Source organism: Lepidochelys kempii, chromosome 3 (assembly GCF_965140285.1).
Source record: "Lepidochelys kempii isolate rLepKem1 chromosome 3, rLepKem1.hap1, whole genome shotgun sequence".
Taxonomy (NCBI): domain Eukaryota; kingdom Metazoa; phylum Chordata; order Testudines; family Cheloniidae; genus Lepidochelys; species Lepidochelys kempii.
In genome coordinates, this window is record NC_136382.1 from 933009 (window position 1) to 953047 (window position 20039).

The window sequence follows — 20039 nt, forward strand, 5'->3', positions numbered from 1 at the left end:
TTCTACCTGAAGCAGCAGGAGGTGTGAGCGGGGGCTAAGCAGCTGGGCTGGGTGAGAAATGTGGGTGTTTGTGTTTATGAGCGCCCTGTGGCACTGGCCCGATCCCCGTGGCATCATGCCCGGGGAGGGTGTGATTTTTCTCCCTAGGCTCTGGCCCATCAGGTGGGGATTTGAGACAGAGCTGCCTGGAGCGTCCGGGCTAGAACCAACCCACCCACTGGCACGGCCGGCCCTGTAGTGCCCAAGGGAACCCAGCTGAGCACAGAGCCACACCCACTGGGGCAGCCGAGCACGTGGTCGCTGCATGGATCTGGGGGGCTGGGATCTGGGGGGGGCAGTGGGCAGGGAACCAGGGGGCAGAGGGCTGGGATCTGGGGGGCTGAGATCTGGGGATGGGGGGACAGCAGGCAGGGACATGGGGGGCTGGGATCCGGGAGGCAGTAATCTGGGGTTGAGGCGGGGCAGGCAGGGATCCGGAGGGCAGGAATCTGGGGGTTGGGGGGCAGTGGGCAGGGATCCAGGGGGCTGGGATCCAGGGGGCAGGAGGTGCGAGGGCAGCGGACAGGGATCCAGGGGGCTGGGAATCCAGGGGACAGGGATCTAGGGGGGCTGGGATCTGGGGATGAGGGGATGGCAGGCAGGGATCTGGGGGGCTGGGATCTGGGAGGCAGGGATCTGGGGTTGGGGGGCGCGGGCAGGGATCTGGGGGGCAGGGAGCCCACGTACATGACGTTGATGCCCACGGCGCAGGTGGAGGTGGCCAGCATGACGCGTGCGTCGATCTCGTAGTCGTTGCTGATGATGCGGGCTGAGGCCAGGTACACCAGGACTCCGGTCACGACCCAGATGGACAGCACCGAGGCCAGGGCGCCCAGCGTCTCTGCAGGCATGGGGCAGCATTCAGCGCCGCTCGCAGCTATGGGGCGGAGGGGAGCGGCCGGGGGCAGCCCAGCTGGGACCCATCCATGCCCCTCAGGGAGGAAAGGGTTAAAGACCTGCCTCTGGTGCCCATTGCTGCAGGAACGCTGGCAATGTCTGTGTGGGGCCCGTGTATGCCTCAGTTTCCCTCCGTGCCTGGCACTGCTGTGCACACGGTGCCAAGGGGAGGAGACGGGGTGCCATAGGGCAGCCTAGGGCCAGCCCCGGGGGTTGTTCGGCCTGGCTAGAACCAGCCCATCAGAGAGGCTCTAGACAGATTGTGGGACCCGAAGGCCTGGAGCAGTGACCTGGCTACGGGAGGGCCCGATTGCGGAGCTGGGAACTCAGCAGGGCACTGCAGGAGAAGGGCCATGGAGCAGAGGTGACAGGAGCCGGGACCAGAGCTGGGCTCACCAGAGACACGGCAGCTCTCACCTGCTGGGACTGACAGACAGACTGACAGGGGCCCTGGCATTGGCCAGCAGGGACTTAACCCCAACTTCTCTGGGCAAGCCGAGGGCCGCCCACGCCGCGCCCAGGGGGCCGAGACCGGCTCTGGGGGAAAGGCTGCCTGGCGTCTCTGCAGGCACTGGCGGGCGCAGGGGGCCCTGCAGAGCGGCCGTGTCTCTCCCGGGCGTCTGGCTCGGCGGGACTTGCTGGGCAGAGCTACGGGCTGAGGCAGGGGGCTGGAGCTCAGGGGCTCTGGATTGGAGGCAGTGAGGCCACGTGGCTGACCCCTGGAGGGAGAGCGGGACCCCCTGGGGGTCTGGCACAAGGACGGGGCGCTTAGCCGGGGCACAGCACAGACCCTGGGGGTCCGTGAAGCCTGTTTGGGGCAAGGCATCATTGGTAATGCGTTGCACTAAGGTGGCCAGCGGTGAGGGTCTGCCTGTGGCCTGGGGGTGAAGGCTCTGCACCCCCCAGCTCCCCACGGGCTGAAGGGAGGGGGAGCCACTCCCACACACACAGGCTGGGCCCTGCCCTGCTGGGCTGCCCGGGCTCAGTGAAATAAGCACCCAGGTCTCCCCAGCCCGGGCCCCGGCATGGCAGGGAGTTGGGGTGGAGGTCTGTGGGGCTGGGCGGGGGCAGCGAGTCCCGGCAGGGCCCTTACCTGAGCGGTGCCAGCCGAAGCTCATGGACTTGGTGGGCGGCTTGGCGGAGACCCACAGGGAGAACAGGCTGACCACCATGCTGCCCACGTCCGCTAGCAGATGGGCAGCATCAGTCATGATGGCCAGGCTGTGCGCCAGGTACCCGCCTGCAGCAGAGATTAGCCAGCTCAGCGCCAGCTCCCGGCAGGGCCCCCCCCCCACAGCCCCAGGCCGCCCCGGCCTGCCAGGGGCTGGCTCCTTCCACAGAGCGCTGGGCCCTGACACAGCGTCCCCTTGTGCTGCCACGGAGCCTGCCATGGAGGGGGGATCCAGCCAGGTGACTCCCAGGAACGTGGGGACTCTGGCAGTGGGGGAGGGGAGCTGCCCCCTCCCGCGGAGCTGAGGGCCCAGGGCCTGCACCAGTGAGCGCTGGGCCCGCACCGGGCTCCTGGCCCCCAGAGATCTGGGGGGCGCCTGCCAGCCAGCACTTGAGCAACGTGCAGAGCAGGACGTCCTGCAGCACGGGCTGAGCAGGGCCAGGAACAAGCCGGGCTGGGGCCCCGCTGCCACCTTACCGACGACCTCGCCGATCATGAAGACAAAGCAGATGGCGCAGGCGATGCCCAGCTTCCGGCAGGCCTGCAGCTCCGCACGGCTCTGGCTGGGGGAGCGGGGTCCATGGTGGCAGTGCCTGGCCAGGCACCCGTCCAGCTCCAGGGACGGAGCCGCAGGGCTGGTCTCCGGGGGCAAGCCGGGGAAGGGCTTCGGGGAGCCTGTGAAGAGACTGAGACCCAAGGAGGTCAGTGCAAAGGCCACCCCCGTTCCAGCAGCCCATGGGACACCTGGCCGGAACAAGGCGGCCCGGCTCCTCGCCCCCTGCCTCGCTGGGCCCAGAGCAGGGCTGGGAACCGGGAGGGGCTGCCCTCGTCTTTGGGGGCCCTGGCTCCACCCAGCTCTGCTGCTAGGTAGCAAGGGAGTGAGTCCAGTGCACCTGCTGCCACCTCGCCAGCACGGCTGGGGTCCTCCTGACTGCCCAGGTGCCTGGGCCTGCCACAGGAGAAAGGGAAAGGAGACTTGGCAAGTGTGGGAACTGGTGGCCCTGGGACATCACCCCAAGCCTGGATTCCACAGAGGTGCCCAAAGCTGGAACAGTTTGGGGGTGACTGCTGGTCAGGACTGAGGGGCAGAGCTGGGAGGGAGGGGGCCTATGGCTGGGATATGGGGGGCAGGTTGGGATTGAAGGGCACCAGCAGAGCTCGGGGCCCCAGGGCTGGGCTATCAGGGGCTGCGGGTCGGGAGTGACGGGCTGTCACGGAGTGTGGGGGAGTCCAGGCCCTGCACCCAACTTCCTGGGATTCACTGAGGCTCTCAGCCAGCCAGTAAAACAGAAGGTTTATTGGACAACAGGAACACAGCCCAAAACAGAGCTTGTGGGTACACCCAGGACCCCTCAGTCAAGTCCTTCTGGGGGAGCAGGGAGCTTAGACCCCAGCCCTGGGGTTCCCTGCGTTCCTCCACCCAGCCCCAAACTGAAACTAAACCCCCCCAGCAGGCTCCCTCCTGCAGCCTGTCTTCACATTCCTGGGCAGAGGTGTCACCTCCCGCTCCCCCTCCTGGCTCAGGTTACAGGCTCTCAGGTCTCCCCTCCCCAGGACACATTCCCAGGTCAACACTCCCCTCTCCCTGCTGAGTCACATCGTCACATCTCTCCCCCCTTTGAGACTGAACTGAGCGGGGTCACTGTGACCAGTGACCAGGGGAAATTCAGGGCCCCCTCTCCGGGACAGCGCGTCCGCTATCAGGTTGGCACTTCCCTTCATGTGCACCACGTCCATGTCGTAATCCTGCAGGAGCAGGCTCCATCTCAGGAGTTTGGCGTTGGCTCCTTTCATCTGGTGCAGCCAGGTCAGGGGAGAGTGGTCGGTGTAGACGGTGAAGTGCCGCCCGAAGAGATAGGGCTCTAGTTTCTTGAGGGCCCACACCATGGCCGGGCACTCCTTCTCGATGGCCGCGTAGTGTTGCTCCCGGGGTAGCAACTCCTTGCTCAGGTACACGATGGGGTGTCTCTCCCCCTTTTCATCCTCCTGCATTAACACCGCCCCCAGTCCCGTGTCTGAGGCGTCGGTGAACACCACAAAGGGCTTGTCAAAGTCTGGGTTTGCCAGGACTGGGCCACTGACCAGAGCCTCCTTCAGCGCCCGGAAAGCCTCCTGGCACTGCTCGGTCCAGACCACCTTGTCTGGCTTCCCCTTCTTGCATAGCTCAGTGATGGGGGTGGCTATGGTGCTAAAGTGGGGTACAAATCTTCGGTAGTATCCTGCCATCCCAATAAAGGCTTGGACCTGCTTTTTGGTGTGGGGAGTGGGCCAGTCTCTGATCCCAGTCTCCACCTTGGCTGGTTCCGGCTTTAGGCGGTCGCTCCCCACCCGATGCCCCAGGTAAGATACTTCCGCCATCCCCACCTTGCACTTCTCCGCTTTTACAGTCAGCCCAGCCCCCTGGAGTTGGTCCAGCACTTGTCTAACCTGAGACACATGGTCCTCCAAGGTCTGGCTAAAGACACAGATGTCATCAATATACGCCACGGCAAAACTCTCCATCCCCCTCAGGAGCTGGTCCACCAGGCGCTGGAAGGTGGCCGGCCCTCCCTTGAGGCCGAAAGGCAGGGTCAGGAACTCATAGAGCCCCAGAGGGGTGATAAAGGCTGATTTCAGTCGGGCATCTGCATCCAGCGGCACTTGCCAGTAGCCCTTTGTAAGGTCCATGGTGGTAAGGTACCGAGCTCCTCCCAGCTTGTCTAGGAGCTCGTCCGGTCTGGGCATGGGGTAGGCATCAGATACAGTGATGGCATTGAGCTTCCGATAGTCCACACAGAACCGGACCGACCCGTCCTTTTTGGGGACCAGCACCACCGGCGAGGCCCAAGGGCTGGCAGATGGCTGGATCACCCCCAAAGCCAGCATGTCCCGGACCTCTCTTTCCAGGTCCTGAGCAGTTTTCCCTGTGACTCGGAAGGGGGAGCATCTTATCGGCGGGTGCGACCCTGTCTGCACCCGGTGGACAGTCAGATTAGTGCGTCCAGGCTGGTTGGAAAACAGCTGTCGGTACGGATGCAGCACCCCCCTGACCTCAGCTTGCTGGGCAGGGGTTAGGTGATCTGAGAGGGGAATTGTTTCCAGGGGGGAACCAGCTCTGGTCCCAGGTAATAGGTCTACTAAAGGGTCATCTCCCTGCTCCTCCCAATGTCCACACACGGCCAACACCACATTCCCCCTGGCATAATATGGCTTCATCATATTCACATGGTACACCCGGCGGTGGTGCGCCCGGGTCGACAGCTCCACCACATAGTTTACCTCATTGAGCTGCTTGACGACCTTGAAAGGGCCCTCCCAGGCGGCCTGTAGTTTGTTCTTTCTCACTGGGATGAGAACCATCACCTGATCCCCGGTGGTGTAGGCACGGGCCTGCGCCGTGCGGTCATACCAGACCTTCTGCTTCCTCTGGGCTCTGGCCAGATTCTCCCTGGCCAGGCCCATGAGTTCAGCCAGTCTCTCTCGGAAGATCAGGACATACTCCACCACTGACTCTCCATCGGGAGTGGCCTTCCCCTCCCACTCGTCTCTCATCAGGTCCAGGGGGCCCCTCACCCTCCTGCCATATAACAGTTCGAAAGGCGAAAATCCGGTCGACTCCTGGGGCACCTCCCTGTACGCGAACAGCAGGTGAGGTAAGTACTTGTCCCAGTCCTGCGGGTGCTGGTTCATAAAGGTTCTCAGCATCATCTTTAGCGTCCCGTTAAACCTCTCCACCAGCCCATTAGACTGGGGGTGATACGCTGAGGCCCAGTCGTGCCGGACCCCACATTTCTCCCACAAGGACCGGAGCAGGGCCGACATGAAGTTGGAGCCTTGGTCTGTCAAGACTTCCTTGGGGAACCCCACTCGGCTGAAAATGGTCAGGAGCATCGGCCACGGCGTCTGCTTCAATGGAAGCTAAGGGCACTGCCTCGGGGTAGCGGGTGGCAAAATCTACCACGACCAGAATGTATTTCTTCCCCGACCGGGTCGTCCTGCTGAGAGGCCCCACGATGTCCATGGCCACCTTCTGGAAAGGCTCCTCTATGATGGGCAAAGGTCTCAAAGCCGCTTTCCCCTTGTCCCGGGCCTTCCCCACCCTCTGACAGGGGTCACAGGATCGGCAATACTGCCGGACCGTGGTAAAGACCCCGGGCCAGTAAAAGTTCTGTAGCAACCTCTGCCGGGTGCGCCGGATTCCCTGGTGCCCTGCGAGGGGGATGTCATGGGCCAGGTACAGGAGCCTGCGGCGATACTTCTGGGGGACCACCAGCTGCCTCCTGATCCCACAGGACTCTACTTCCCTTGTGGGAGCCCATTCTCGGTACAGGAACCCCTTCTCCACAGGAACCTCTCCTGGCAGCCTCTCCTCATGGTCCGTCCCACACTGAGGTCGGCCAGGTCCCTGAGCTTCCGCAAGGAGGGATCTTTCCTCAACTCGGCCTGGAACTCAGCGGCTGGGGAAGGGATGGGGCCCGGTTCCCCCTCAGTGACCAGGTCTGAGGCCACAGCCTCTCTGAGCCGTGACCCTCGGCGCTCCCTCCCCACCAGGGTAGGGTCCTGCGCCTCCGGTGTGGTACCCTCCCCAAGGTCAGGGTGCAGTGCCCCTCGCCGGCTCTGGCTACGGGTCACAACCAGGGCGGTCTGGGGCTTGCTTGGCCAGTCCTCTAGGTCTCCCCCCTTCAAAACTTCAGTGGGCAAATGGTGGTGCACCCCCACATCCTTGAGGCCCTCCTTGGCCCCCCATTTCAGGTGTACCCTTGCCACGGGCACCTTAAATGGGGTCCCGCCCACTCCTGTCAGGCTCAGGTAGGTGTTGGGCACCACCCGATCTGGGGCCACCACCTCGGGCCGGGCCAGCGTCACCTCTGCACCCGTATCCCAGTATCCATTGACCTTCCTCCCATCCACCTCCAGGGGAACAAGGCACTCTCTCCGGAGGGACAGCCCCGCACCCACCCTGTAAACCGAGCACCCTGAGTCCAGAGCCTCCAGCCCTCTGGCGGAGTTGGCCTGGGGTACTCTTCCCCCCTGAGCAGGTGGTAAACTGGTAGCCCCCCATGCCTGGGTCGTCTGCCCTTCGTCCAGCTGAGTCCCTACCCAGTTAACCCTGGGTAGGTTGAGTCTGCTCAATTTGTCCCTGAGCCCGGGGCACTGGGACCATACGTGGCCTCTCTGGCCACAGTGATAGCAGCTCAGGTCACGTTGGTCCCCTCGAGCGGGTCGGAGGGGCCCAATGCCAGGCGTTCCCCTTTGGAGGGGGTTCTCCCTATTTCCCCGCTGGGAGGCCCCCTGGTGACTCTCTCTCTGCATCGGGGGGGGCCTGTTCTTTTGGGGCTCCTCCCGGCTACCCCCTGACCGACTGTTCACAAACTCGTCGGCCAGCTGCCCTGCATGCTGGGGGTTCTCGAGCTTTTTGTCCACCAACCACAGCCTCAGGTCGGAAGGGGACTGTTCATACAGTTGCTCCAGTACAATTAGGTCAAGCAGGTCCTCTTTAGCTTGGGCCCCTGCTGTCCACTTGTGGGCATACCCCTGCATCCGGTTGACCAGTTGTAGGTAGGTGACCTCAGGCGTTTTACGCTGACTCCGGAACCTTCTCCGGTACATCTCGGGGGTCAGCCCAAACTCACGGAGCAGGGCCTGTTTGAACAGTTCATAGTCCCCTGCCTCCACCCCTGTCATCCGGCTGTACCCCTCCACGGCTTTGGGGTCCAGTAAGGGGGTGAGGAACTGGAGCCTGTCCGCAGGGTCAACCCTGTGCATCTCGCAGGCATTCTCAAAGGCCGTCAGGAAGCTATCTATGTCCTCCCCCTCCTTCCGCTGGGCCAGGAAGCACTTATCAAAGCTCCTTGCAGTCTTGGGTCGCCCCTCACTCACCACAGCCGGCGCCCCACTGCTCCTCAGCCTGGCCAGCTCCAGTTCATGCTGTCTTTGTTTCTCCTTCTCCTGACGCTCCCTCTCCTTCTCCTGACATTCATGCTGACACTGCTTTCCATGATCCTCCAGCTCCCTCATTTTCATCTCCCTCTCCCATTCCAGCCGCCTCCGCTCCAGGGATGGGGAGTTCCGCCGGGAGGATCCCCTGCTGGGTGCCGGGGTCAGGGTGCCCTCGGTATTCACTGGGCTTCCCCCAACCCCTCCCCCAGGCATAGGTAGGAAGGGTCTCGGGGTGTCCTGGGCAGCAGTCTGACCCCTCCCAGCCTGGTCAGGCCCCAGGGCCCACGCTGCGTCCGCCGGGCGGCTTCCCTCAGGGACAGGGATCGGGTCATCCAAGCGATCCCTCTCCTCCAGCTGGGCAATCAGCTGTTCCTTGGTGGACCTCCCAGTGCGCAGCCCCCTCTGCCTGCACAGCTCCACCAGGTCGCTCTTAAGGCGTTTAGCGTACATCTCCCTGCTGGCCACTCGCAGGCCGGGCAGCTTTCTACGGTTTCCAGGAAAAGCCCTTAGTGTGCGAGCCCTTCTTGAGGTCACCACTTCTTTGCCAGGGTTGAGCTGCAGACTCTTCCGCCCCTGGGACCGCTCGCTGCGATCCCCCGGGGGACCCTGTTACTGCAAAAGTCCTTCTCTCTGGTCACACACTCCCAGGGGTTAACTGCCCCCTGAAACTGTCTCTCTCTGAATCTTCAGCACGCCTGGTCCCCGTCAATTCCCCTTCATTTTACTGTTCCCCAGTCACTTACTGCAGGAAGCGCCGTTCACGGGGTGCAGTACATCCCACCGCTGCCACCAGTTGTCACGGAGTGTGGGGGAGTCCAGGCCCTGCACCCCTCTTCCTGGGATCCACTGAGACTCTCAGCCAGCCAGTAAAGCAGAAGGTTTATTGGACAACAGGAACACAGTCCAAAAACAGAGCTTGTGGGTACCCCCAGGACCCCTCAATCACGTCCTTCTGGGGGAGCAGGGAGCTTAGACCCCAGCCCTGGGGTTCCCTGTGTTCCTCCACCCAGCCCCAAACTGAAACTAAACCCCCCCAGCAGGCTCCCTCCTGCAGCCCCTGTTCACATTCCTGGGCAGAGGTGTTACCTCCCCCTCCCCCTCCTGGCTCAGGTGACAGGCTCTCAGGTCTCCCATCCCCAGGGCACATTCCCAGGTCAACACTCCCCCCTCCCTGCTGCGTCACATCCTCACATCCGCACCGGCAGAGCTGGGGATGGGAGACCCAGGGCGGGGGAGGGGGCTGCGGGTTGGGAGTGAGGGGCACCGGCAGAGCTGGGGGGCACCGGCAGAGCTGGGGATGGGAGACCCAGGGCGGGGGAGGGGGCTGCGGGTTGGGAGTGAGGGGCACCGGCAGAGCTGGGGGGCACCGGCAGAGCTGGGGATGGGAGACCCAGGGCGGGGGAGGGGGCTGCGGGTTGGGAGTGAGGGGCACCGGCAGAGCTGGGGGGCACCGGCAGAGCTGGGGATGGGAGACCCAGGGCGGGGGAGGGGGCTGCGGGTTGGGAGTGAGGGGCACCGGCAGAGCTGGGGGGCACCGGCAGAGCTGGGGATGGGAGACCCAGGGCGGGGGAGGGGGCTGCGGGTTGGGAGTGAGGGGCACCGGCAGAGCTGGGGGGCACCGGCAGAGCTGGGGGGCACGGAGCTGTGCATCAGGGGCAAGCGGCACTGCAGGCAGGAGAGGGGTCTTGAGGCGGCCGATCTTGCTCCTGCTCCCCTGAGAGCGGTTAGTTATTTCACGCCTCAGCACCCCACAAATGGCTCCAGCTACAAAGCAGCTGGTGATTCTGGCAGCAGAACAATGTGTCACTTCCCACGCTCCCCTCCCCCACCCCTCGCCCCACACAGCAGCCCTAGCTCCACGTCCCTCCCGACCCCAAAAACGCCCCTCGTCCCATTCTCCCTCCCCCCGGGGCCTGTCGCTGGCCACCTGGGGGCTTGGGGAAGGGGGGCTCTGTCCCAGGACTGGGGATCCAGCGGGGAGCCCAAAGAGCTGCCCCCCAGATCTGGCAGCACTGGCATCCCTGGGCTGGTTGGAGCTCGGGCAGGGCACCTGAGTCCCAGGCCAGAGCCAGGAGCCCCATGGGCCAGGCCCCACCCTGGCTGCTCAAGGCAGCTGTGGCTAGTGGGTAGAACCGTGGGGCCGAGGGCTGGGCATGGCCGGGAGACGCTCCCTGAGGAGGCACCTCCCTGGCCACTCGTCCATCTAGGGGCTGCAGAGACCTGGCGGCTGCTTCCCGGGAGCCACGATAAGTGCTGTGGGGCCCCTGCACCCCAACTCCCTGCCCCAGCCTGGAGCCCCCTCCCACACCCAAACTTCCTCCCAGAGCCCTCACCCCCTGTAACGTTATGAGTGTAATTTAATATCTCATTGAAAGGTGACAGGGCCAGAAAGAGTTAATGAACTCCCAGACTGACCTGACCCATGGCCGAGCTTTAAAGACTAGTTAGGAAGATACTAAAGAGGGTTAGGAAGATCTGTAAATGAACACAGCTTTGAAATGCAGCTGGCATTGTCAGAGAGAGAAGGGGAGATGTTCGCTCAGGTCTTGTGATGTCAACAAACAAATCTTGTCTATTACCATGGCTTTGAGTCAAAGATCAAAAAAAGGAATATTAACATTTAGGAAGACACTTGAGTGACATAGTATGATTGTCTATATGGCTCTTTGAAGGTTGTGATAACCTGTGTCTGAACTGTTTAATGGATAAATTACCCTGGGCTAATTGTCAGGATGTTTAGGAGAAGGAAAGTGAAGCCGATTGTTTTCTCAGGCCAAATGGCTGCTGGAAATATATAAAGACCTTGGGACACGATCCTTCTTCATCTCAGATCTGCTTTGGGTTTCAAGAAAGGGAAACCCTGAGCCATAAGGATTGAGATCCCCAGTCACTGACTGGAGTCACCCTGAACATGGACATTGGACTGTAACCCGTGGACTATTTCTAAAAGGACTTTTGGCAACTACAAACTCAGCTTTGCTCTGTATCTGAACCTCAGGAACTGAACCCAAGTCTGTCTGTATACTGATCTTTTAACCAGCATGCGCTCTCTTTTCTTTTTTAATAGATTTTAGTTTAGTTACTAAGGATTGACTGTAAGCGTGTATTTGGGGTAAGATCTGAGTTATCATTTGACCGGGGTCTGGGGCTTGGTCCTTTGGGGTCAGGAGAATCTTTTCTTTTCTGTGATGAAATAAGATTTTCAGAATTTAGCATCCTATGTTTGACGTGTGTGTCTGGATGGAGGCTGGAGGCTGGGCACTTTAAGGGCACTGCGTTGTTTGGACATCTGAGTACCCAGGGAGGTGCTGGAGAAGCTGGTTTGTGCTGGCTGGGTTAATCTAAGTAGTGGAATATCCACCAGCGTTTGGGGTTGTCCGCCCTGTTCTGTTTGCAGTTCACCCTGACTGAATGACCTTAGCTGGCTCCACGGGCACCACTGTCACACACCCCCAACATCCCAACCTCCTGCCCCAGCCTCTCCTGCCCCCCAAACACCTCATCCCCAGCCCCACCCCAGAGCCCACACCCCGAGCCAGAGCCCTGACCCCCCCCACACACTCCAACCCCCTGCTCCAGCCCAGAGCCCTTCCCTCACCCCAACCCCCTCACCCCAGCCCCACCCAGAGTCTGTGGGCTTCCCCCACATGGTTCTCCTGCATCGCCTGCCTGCAAGCTCCCCCGCCCCACTCTCCAATTTCTCCCATCTCCCTGCCTACCACTCTGGCACCGCCCCCGCAGCTCCCATTGGTCATGGATCCTGGCCAATGGGAGATGTGGAGCCAGCACTAGGGGCGGGGGAAGTGCGCGGAGCCTCCCTGGCTGCCCGTGCGCCTAGGGCCTGCAGGGACCTGGTGGCTGCTTCCGGGAGCCGCGGGGAGCCAGGACAGGCAGAGAGCCTGCCTTAGCCCCAGGGCCCCGCTGCGCCGCCAACCAGACTTAACGGCCCGGTCGGCAGGGTCCCTTTTCCACCAGGCGTTCCGGTTGAAAACCGACCCTGTCATTCCCCCATCCTTCCCGCTCCCATCACCCCCCTTACCCGCACTCCCCCTGCTCCTATAACCCCCCTTCCCCGCGCTCCCACCCCGCTCTTTAAACCAGCACCTCCCAAAGCCTGGGCCATGCCCCAGGGCATACGGATCAAGGCCAAGTGGGGCGGGTGGGGGCAGGTCCCTCCACTTCTCCTGGGTCAGGTGTGAGGGAGGCAGTGCTGGTCTGAAAGCACAGCTCTGGGTGCGGACGCCCCAGCTCTCAGCAGAGGCTTGTGACGAAGTGGGAATTTTCTGTAAGATGTTTATGAGTCCTGTACATGCCTCAGTTTCCCCTGTATGCTGCATTGTTCCCTAGTGGGGGGAAGGGACTCTTTGCTATCAGGGCAGGCAAAGACACAGGTGTGGATGGCGCCTGGTGGCCTGGGCCCTTAGGTCCCATCTCCATGCAGCTCTTGAGAAGAGAAGGGCAGATCCATGGCCAGGACGTGGACACCTGGTGACCAGCGACCCAGAGAGACGGGGATTCCCTGCCCCTCTGCAGGGGGCTGAGCCCCATCCCCCAGCTCGGGAACAAAGGCCCGGGGGTGGAGGGGGCTAAGTGTGGGCTGTGGGGAGCAGTCAGGGGCACCCCGGGAGTCTGACAAAGGAGATCGGACAGACGGGGGGAACAGAGCTTGAACCATGGGGGTCACTGCAGCTGGGCTGGGCTGTAACTGTCAGTTCTCTGGGCTGCCCGAGGGGCTGCCTGGGCCATGTGCCAGGAGACCAATAAACCCGCCTGGTTTCACAGCACTGGGCAAGTGTCCCTGCAGACGCTGGGCGAGGGGCACTGATCCCTGAGGAGAGGACACGTCTCCCCCAGGATCTGTCCTGGACTCGCTGCCCGGAGCTCCCGGGGTGGGGCAGGGGTCTGCAGCCCCAGGGGCCCAGTCTCAGGAGGCGGTGAGACCACGTGGCTCCCCTGGGGGAAGAGCGAGACCCCAGGGGTCTGGGTCACTGCAGGCCCCTCCCAGGGACTGTTCCCAGGCTGGGCTGTAGCCCGGTCCTGTGGGCCCATGACAGGGCTCACACAGGTGCCCGCGATGGTAAAGCCTGTCTTCACTAGGAGTAGGGGCCATTCAGCAGCTGCTGTCCGGCCTCCTCCCTGTGTCGGTGGGGGGGCGGGTGCTGAGCCCTGTGCAGGCCTAGCACAGAGCTCCCTGCACCGCACCCAGCCCGGGGGCAGCCCCCAGGCAGCCCGGCTTGGCTGTTGGCCCCCGGGGGCTCTGCACGGCTGTCCTGCAGCAGGGGTCAGTCTAGCTTCTGTGGGTACCAGCAGCGGTGAGGATGTGGCACTGGCCACGTTCTCGGGCTCGTGGCCTGGCCGCCGTGTGCCGTGCTAGCCATTGCTGCAGAGATAGGCGACAGCCTCCCTCCCCCACGGGATGGACCCATTGATCTCCAGCCCCATGCATCAGCTCACCAGTCCCCCTCCCCTTCGCCTCCAGGGCTTATCTCTGGGCCCAGGCCCCGCGGGGACAGGAAGAGTGATGAGTCTGGCTGGGCTGGGAGGGGCCCTGGCGGGGCTGGCTATCTGTGTGGCACCAGCACAGGGCCACGCGTGCGCCCCCCATGGAGAAACGAAATGCCCCGGCGCCAGGTGGCCATTGCCTCACCCGCGGGGGGTGTGCAGGGCTGGAGTCACCCACAGCCCAGGATTTCAGTGGCTCTTACCATGCGGGGTATTTGGGCCCTTCTACCAGCCAGGGAGGGTCTGTGCCAAAGGCCCCATGCCCTGAGGCTGCAGATCTTACTGGCAGTACCAGCCAGGTTCCCAGACGGGTACTGCCGACCACCCAGTGGCACCCACCTCCTGCGGTAGGATCCAGAGAGGGGAAAATCCCCTGCGGCTCCCTGCCCTGCCCCAACCTTCCTCCCCAGCTGCACCCCTGGCCTGCTCCAGGAGCTTTTGTTAGTGCTTACCTTACCAGTTCCCTGGTTAATGTCCCCGCTTCCTCCCGGCACCCCTTGCCCCGCCCCTGGCCCTGCGGAAGCTGCAGCGTGGTCTCTTTGCTGATACAGATGTAGCTGGGGGCGAGGAGCATGTGCCCGCTGCTCCCCAGGGCCCAGCTTCCACCCGCCAGGATCCTGCTCTCAGCCCAGCACCAGGAGTCACATGCGTTTGGTGCAGTGGCCCAGCAAAGCCGACCGCAGCAGCGAGCCTGAGAGCAGGATCACACCCCGTGGTTACTGCGGCCTGGGGGGTAGTCGCCCAGACAGTCCCCGGCTCCTGCCGCACCCCCATTCTCCTGCCGCCTGCAGAGATCCCAGGGAGCCCAGTCCCCCCTCCCCATCGAAGAGCAGGGCTCTGACCCCTGCACCATGGCCTTCATAGAGCCCTAAAGTCCCCAGTGGCCCTCACAGCCTGGGAGCCCCGACACTCCCCCCACCCCACAAACCACGCAGGCCAATCGCCGACAATCATTTACCATGGGGCATGGGGAAAGGGGGACCAAGAGACAGGACCCCACAGACACTCACTGGGCGGGAGCAAAGGGGCTGACCCTCCTGCCACAACACACACGGGGGGGCAGAGGGACTGACCCCCCCAGACGCATGGGGGGGTGGCAGATGGCCCAACCCCCCCAGACACACACAGGGGGCAGAGGGACCGACTCTCCCCTACAGACACACACTGGGGGGTGGCTCCTGGGCATTTCAGCCCCTGCAGGAGGCTGGGTGGTGCCCCCCCCCGTGGGGCCCGCTGCGGGCTCTGGGTCTCTGTAGGGAACGTGTCCTGGGCGCTGGGCTGGAACGAGCTTGTGTCTGAAAGGAGGGGGGATGGGGGAGCTCCGGGGCGCAGCAGGGGAGAAGCAGGGGGGAGGCGGGGGTCCGGGGCGCAGCGAGCGTGGGGGGGAGGACTGCGTCCGGGGCGCAGCATGGGGGAAGAGGCGGGGGTCCGGGGCGCAGCGTGGGGGGGAAGGCGGGGGGGAGGACCGGGTCCGGGGCGCAGTGGGGAGGGGATGCAGGGGGGAGGACCGGGGCCGGGGCACAGCAGGGGGGCAGCAGCGGGGAGGGCCGCAGGTTTCTTTCCCCCCGGGGCGCTCCCGGTTCCCTGCTCTGGAGAAGGGTCACGTCCAGGGGCAGCATCCCCGCCTCCGCCCGGTCTCGTGGCAGAGCCGCGCCCGGTCAGGCGGCCCCGATGGCGGGGTCCCTGCAGCCCTGGCCCCGTGCCCGGCTCCCCGCGCTGGCGGGGGTGATGGGGCAGCGGACGGAGCGGCTGGCGGGGGATAGGACGGGGCTGGAGGACAGAGAGATGGAGGGGCTGGGGGTGGATGGAGGGAGACATGTAGGGGGATGGAAGGGGGGGTGGGTGAAGGGTGTAGGGAGATTTAAGGGGGCATGTAGGGGGCAGGGGGGATGGATGGAGGGGTGGATGTGGGGGGTGCAGACAGATTGGTGGATGGACGGGGTGGGTGGAGGGGAATTTAAGGGGGGATGGATGGGGGATAGGGGGATGGATGAAGGGGGGATGGGGAGGGATGGAGGGGGATTTAAGAGGGGATGGATGGAGGGTGATAGGGGGAGGGATGGAGGGGGATTTAAGAGGGGATGGATGGAGGGGGGATGGAGGGAGGGATGGAGGGGGATTTAAGAGGGGACGGATGGATGGAGGGGGACAGAGGGAGGGATGGAGGGGCCCCGGGCGGCAGGCCGTGGGGCGCATCTCAGAAGGGCTGGCGGCCCCTTTACCTCTTGAGGCGCCGGGTGCCGGCGCTGCGGCTGCCCAGGGCGCTCACCAGGCGAGCGGTCTCCAGGTCCCTCGCCCCAGACGCGGGGTCCATCTCGGCTCCGGATGCTGCGCCCTGGCAGTGCGGGGCTGAGCCCGCGGCTCGTGCGGGTCGAGTCCCGCCAGCTCCGGCGGGTCGGGCTCCCCAGGGGGCTGCGAGCGGCACCGGCCCCGGCTGCGGGACCCTGGGCAGCCGGCACCGCGCGGCTCCGGACCAGGTGTGTGCGGGCAGCGGACTGCGGGCAGCAGTGCCCGCAGAGCCCCGCCCCTTCACACAGAGCCCCGCCCCCGTGGCCTGGCCCCGCCTCCCAAGCCAAAGCTCCGCCCCCACATCGGGAGTCACGTCCCCGTCCCCGTCCCCGTCCCCTCCAGGAGGAGCAGCATCAGAGCCGCGGAGCCAGCCCCACACCTAAGGCCAAGCAACTCTCTAGGGCCTGGCCACACGCCTTACAGCCAGAGCCCCGCCCCCAGTTCTGAAACCCCGCCCACAGAGTCAGAGCCCCGCCCCCAGTGCTGGAACGAGATGCCCTACCCAACACACCTTCCGTCCCCAGCACTGGGGCCCGCCCCCAGACCTAGTACCGCGCCCCCAGGCAGTGCTGGGGCCCCGCCCAGGGAGCCGGACCCAGCGCCCCGGCAGTGGGGTGGGAACCCGCCCTGTCCCCAAAGCTGCTCCAGACCCTAAGGCAGCAAGAGGAAGAGCCACGCCCCTTCGGGGGGGGCCTCGGGGGGGGGCGCAGCGTGGGGGAGTGAAGAGACCAGTGGGAGGGGGTGGAGCTAAGGTGTGGGGGAGGGGGCATGTGCCCCCCATGTTGGGCAGATGGGGTGGTGGGGGTGATTGGCATCGTAACTCCGGTGAGCTCCAGGATTTGTTGGGGGGGACATGAGGGGACCGGAGGGGGTAGGTGTCAGAGGTGGGGGGAAAGTCCCCCCTGGATGGGCATGAGGAGCACAGTGCTCCCTAGTTGGTTAGTGGGGGAAGCAGGTACCCCTTAGTTGTCAGTGGGAGACACAGTGTCACTGGGGGGGGCGGGGAGTGGGAGACACTGCCCCCTGTCTGGTGGCTTGGGCTTGTTGCCCTCCGGCTGGACAGAGAGGGGAAGCGGTTGGGGGGCACAGTGCTGGTGAGGGGTGAGGGGTGAGGGGCCGCGTGGCAGGCTGGGCAGTGGGGGGTGATGAGGAGCCGTTGGGCAATGGGGGCTGAGGGGCCATGTGGCAGGCTGGGCAGTGGGGGGGTGATGAGGAGCTGCCGCGCATTGGGGGCTGAGGGGTCACGTGGCAGGCTGGGCAGTGGGGGTGATGAGGAGCCGTTGGGCAATGGGGGCTGAGGGGTCGCGTGGCAGGCTGGGCAGTGGGGGGTGATGAGGAGCCGTTGGGCAATGGGGGCTGAGGGGTTACGTGGCAGGCTGGGCAGTGGGGGGTGATGAGGAGCCGTTGGGCAATGGGGGCTGAGGGGTCACGTGGCAGGCTGGGCAGTGGGGGGTGATGAGGAGCCGTTGGGCAATGGGGGCTGAGGGGTTACGTGGCAGGCTGGGCAGTGGGGGGTGATGAGGAGCCGTTGGGCAATGGGGGCTGAGGGGTCACGTGGCAGGCTGGGCAGTGGGGGGTGATGAGGAGCCGTTGGGCAATGGGGGCTGAGGGGTCACGTGGCAGGCTGGGCAGTGGGGGGTGATGAGGAGCCGTTGGGCAATGGGGGCTGAGGGGTTACGTGGCAGGCTGGGCAGTGGGGGGTGATGAGGAGCCGTTGGGCAATGGGGGCTGAGGGGCCATGTGGCAGGCTGGGCAGTGGGGGGGTGATGAGGAGCTGCCGCGCATTGGGGGGTGAGGGGTCACGTGGCAGGCTGGGCAGTGGGCGGTGTCTTGGATTCACAGGGTCTGGTCTCTGCCCAGCCTGTGACCAGTCCTTTGGGAGCGACCTCTTTGGTGGGCTGGGTCCCAGGGACCCCCACAGCTGTGCAGGAGCAGGCCCGTGGCCTCTGAGACGGGGCCTTGGGCCACAGCAACCCCCATCTGTCTGCGTGGCTCCTGCAGCGAGTCCAGCCTGGCCAGGCCCCTGCAGGAGGCTTGTCCCTTGCCCCATCTGAGTGTGATGCTCCTGGGGCAGATCTGCAGCGACACCGGCCACCTGCCCAAACAGGGGAGCCATGGATCAGCCACCTGGCTACAGCGTCTGCCAGCCCCTAGCACTGAGAGGCCAAGGTGGAGCCATGGGCCAGCCCGGCCAAGCCAGTGCGAGGAGCCAACCGAGCTGGACCGGACCCATCTCGGTCTCTGAGTCTCTGTCTCCTTGTCATTAGGTCCCCAGTGAGAGGTGCGGAGTCCCACCAAACACAGCCCTTATTCCAGCCTGCTGTTCCCCTTTGCTCTCCAGCTCCATCACAAGGCCAGTCTGCTGGGGGCTCCTGGCAATTGTTGGGGTTTCTCATAGTCTCTCCAGATCCTTTGTTGATCTGGGTCGATTTCAGCCAGTTCTTTAGTGACCCCATCACTCCCCACAGACAGCGAGTGGCACATGTGCTGCCTGGCTCAGCATTAACCCTTTTAATATATTAGGTAGCAATGCAAAATACAGGGGAAACTGAGGCACACATAGGCATTATAAACCTGTTACAGAAAATCTCCTCTGTCCCACAAGATGAAGTCAGAATTTCCTGGTGCATCACCAGGAGAGTGAATTTGTGTGGGGGGGTGGAGGGTGAGAAAACTGGATTTGTGCTGGAAATGGCCCACCTGATGATCACTTTAGATAAGCTATTACCAGCAGGACAGTGGGGTGGGAGGAGGTATTGTTTCATATTCTCTGTGTGTATATAAAGTCTGCTGCAGTTTCCACGATATGCATCTGAGGAAGTGAGCTGTAGCTCACGAAAGCTCATGCTCTAATAAATTGGTTAGTCTCTCAGGTGCCACAAGTCCTCCTTTTCTTTTTGCGAATACAGACTAACACGGCTGTTACTCTGAAACCTGTTTCAGAGTAGCAGCCGTCTCTTAGTCTGTATCCACAAAAAGAACAGGAGGACTTGTGGCACCTTAGAGACTAACACATTTATCTGTTACTCTGAAACCTGACATTTATTTGAACATTGGATGCATCCGATGAAGTGAGCTGCAGCTCACGAAAGCTTACACTCAAATAAATTTCTTAGTCTCTAAGGTGTCACAAGGACCCCTGTTCTTTTTATTGCTCCTATGTGTGCCTTGGTTTCTCCTGTATTTTGCATTGCTGCTTGGTGTAGGGAAGGCCTGTCTGCTCACAGGGATGTCAGTGTGGATGTCACCCAGCCATCTGGGCCTCAGGCCCCCTATCAGGGGCGTATCTAAGAAGACAATGGAAACCTGCACTTTCCTGGTTTTGTCTGTCTTTGCTGAGCAAGACAACCCCCCCCCCCAACTCCGCTGTCACCACTGGGCAGGGGAATCCCAGGTGTCAGGAGCCTGCCATTCAATGGAGAAGCCTGAAGCCTCCCCCTCGCCCCACATTCTCAGCTCATGGTGCAAAAGAGCTATGAATGAGCCATAAATCTACTAACCTTGCAAACAAAACAGCACCATTCATAACTTAAAACGTTTGTTCTGTTTTTTTAACCAGTTTATTCTCCCCAAGAGGTGCACCATTCCCAGAAGAGTTACAATATCGGGTGAATGTGTGGAGTGGACAGACCAAGCTCCTCTTCCATCTCCCTGCTCCAAAAATCCATTTAATACAGAGTTCTTAGCTAGCAAAGGTGTCAGATATTCATAGAATCATAGAATATCAGGGTTGGAAGGGACCTCAGGAGGTCATCTAGTTCAACCCCCTGCTCAAAGCAGGACTGATCCCCAACTAAATCATCCCAGCCAGGGCTTTGTCAAGCCTGACCTTAAAAACTTCTAAGGAAGGAGATTCTACCACCTCCCTAGGTAACGCATTCCAGTGTTTCACCACCCTCCTAGTGAAAAAGTTTTTCCTAATATCCAACCTAAACCTCCCCCACTGCAACTTGAGACCATTACTCATTGTCCTGTCCTCTTCTACCACTGAGAACAGTCTAGAACCATCCTCTCTGGAACCACCTCTCAGGTAGTTGAAAGCAGCTATCAAATTCCCCCTCATTCTTCTCTTCCGCAGACTAAACAATCCCAGTTCCCTCAGCCTCTCCTCATAACTCATGTGTTCTAGACCATTGGCCTTCTTGGCAACAAGGGCACACTGTTGACTCATATCCAGCTTCTCGTGCACTGTCACCCCTAGGTCCTTTTCCGCAGAACTGCT

At 62.6% G+C, this 20039-nt stretch overlaps 1 protein-coding gene across 3 annotated transcripts in view; it reads right to left on the reverse strand.

Moving 5' to 3' along the window:
- The window catches only part of SLC30A3 (solute carrier family 30 member 3), a 36614-nt gene extending 20607 nt beyond the window's left edge, over positions 1 to 16007 (reverse strand). For 2 of the 3 annotated variants that reach the window (XR_013635523.1, XM_073335439.1), the window contains exons 1-4: positions 15751 to 16007; positions 2585 to 2793; positions 2030 to 2176; positions 727 to 880 (exon numbers count right to left, since the gene is read on the reverse strand). Coding sequence is in view for 2 of the 3 variants with exons in the window: in XM_073335439.1 (XP_073191540.1) it covers positions 727 to 880; positions 2030 to 2176; positions 2585 to 2793; positions 15751 to 15842 (602 nt within the window). In the remaining variant the exon portion in view is untranslated. The remainder of the gene's footprint in view (positions 1 to 726; positions 881 to 2029; positions 2177 to 2584; positions 2794 to 15750) is intronic. The other variant, XM_073335437.2, reaches the window with a different exon arrangement.
- Positions 16008 to 20039: the final 4032 nt, after the last annotated feature.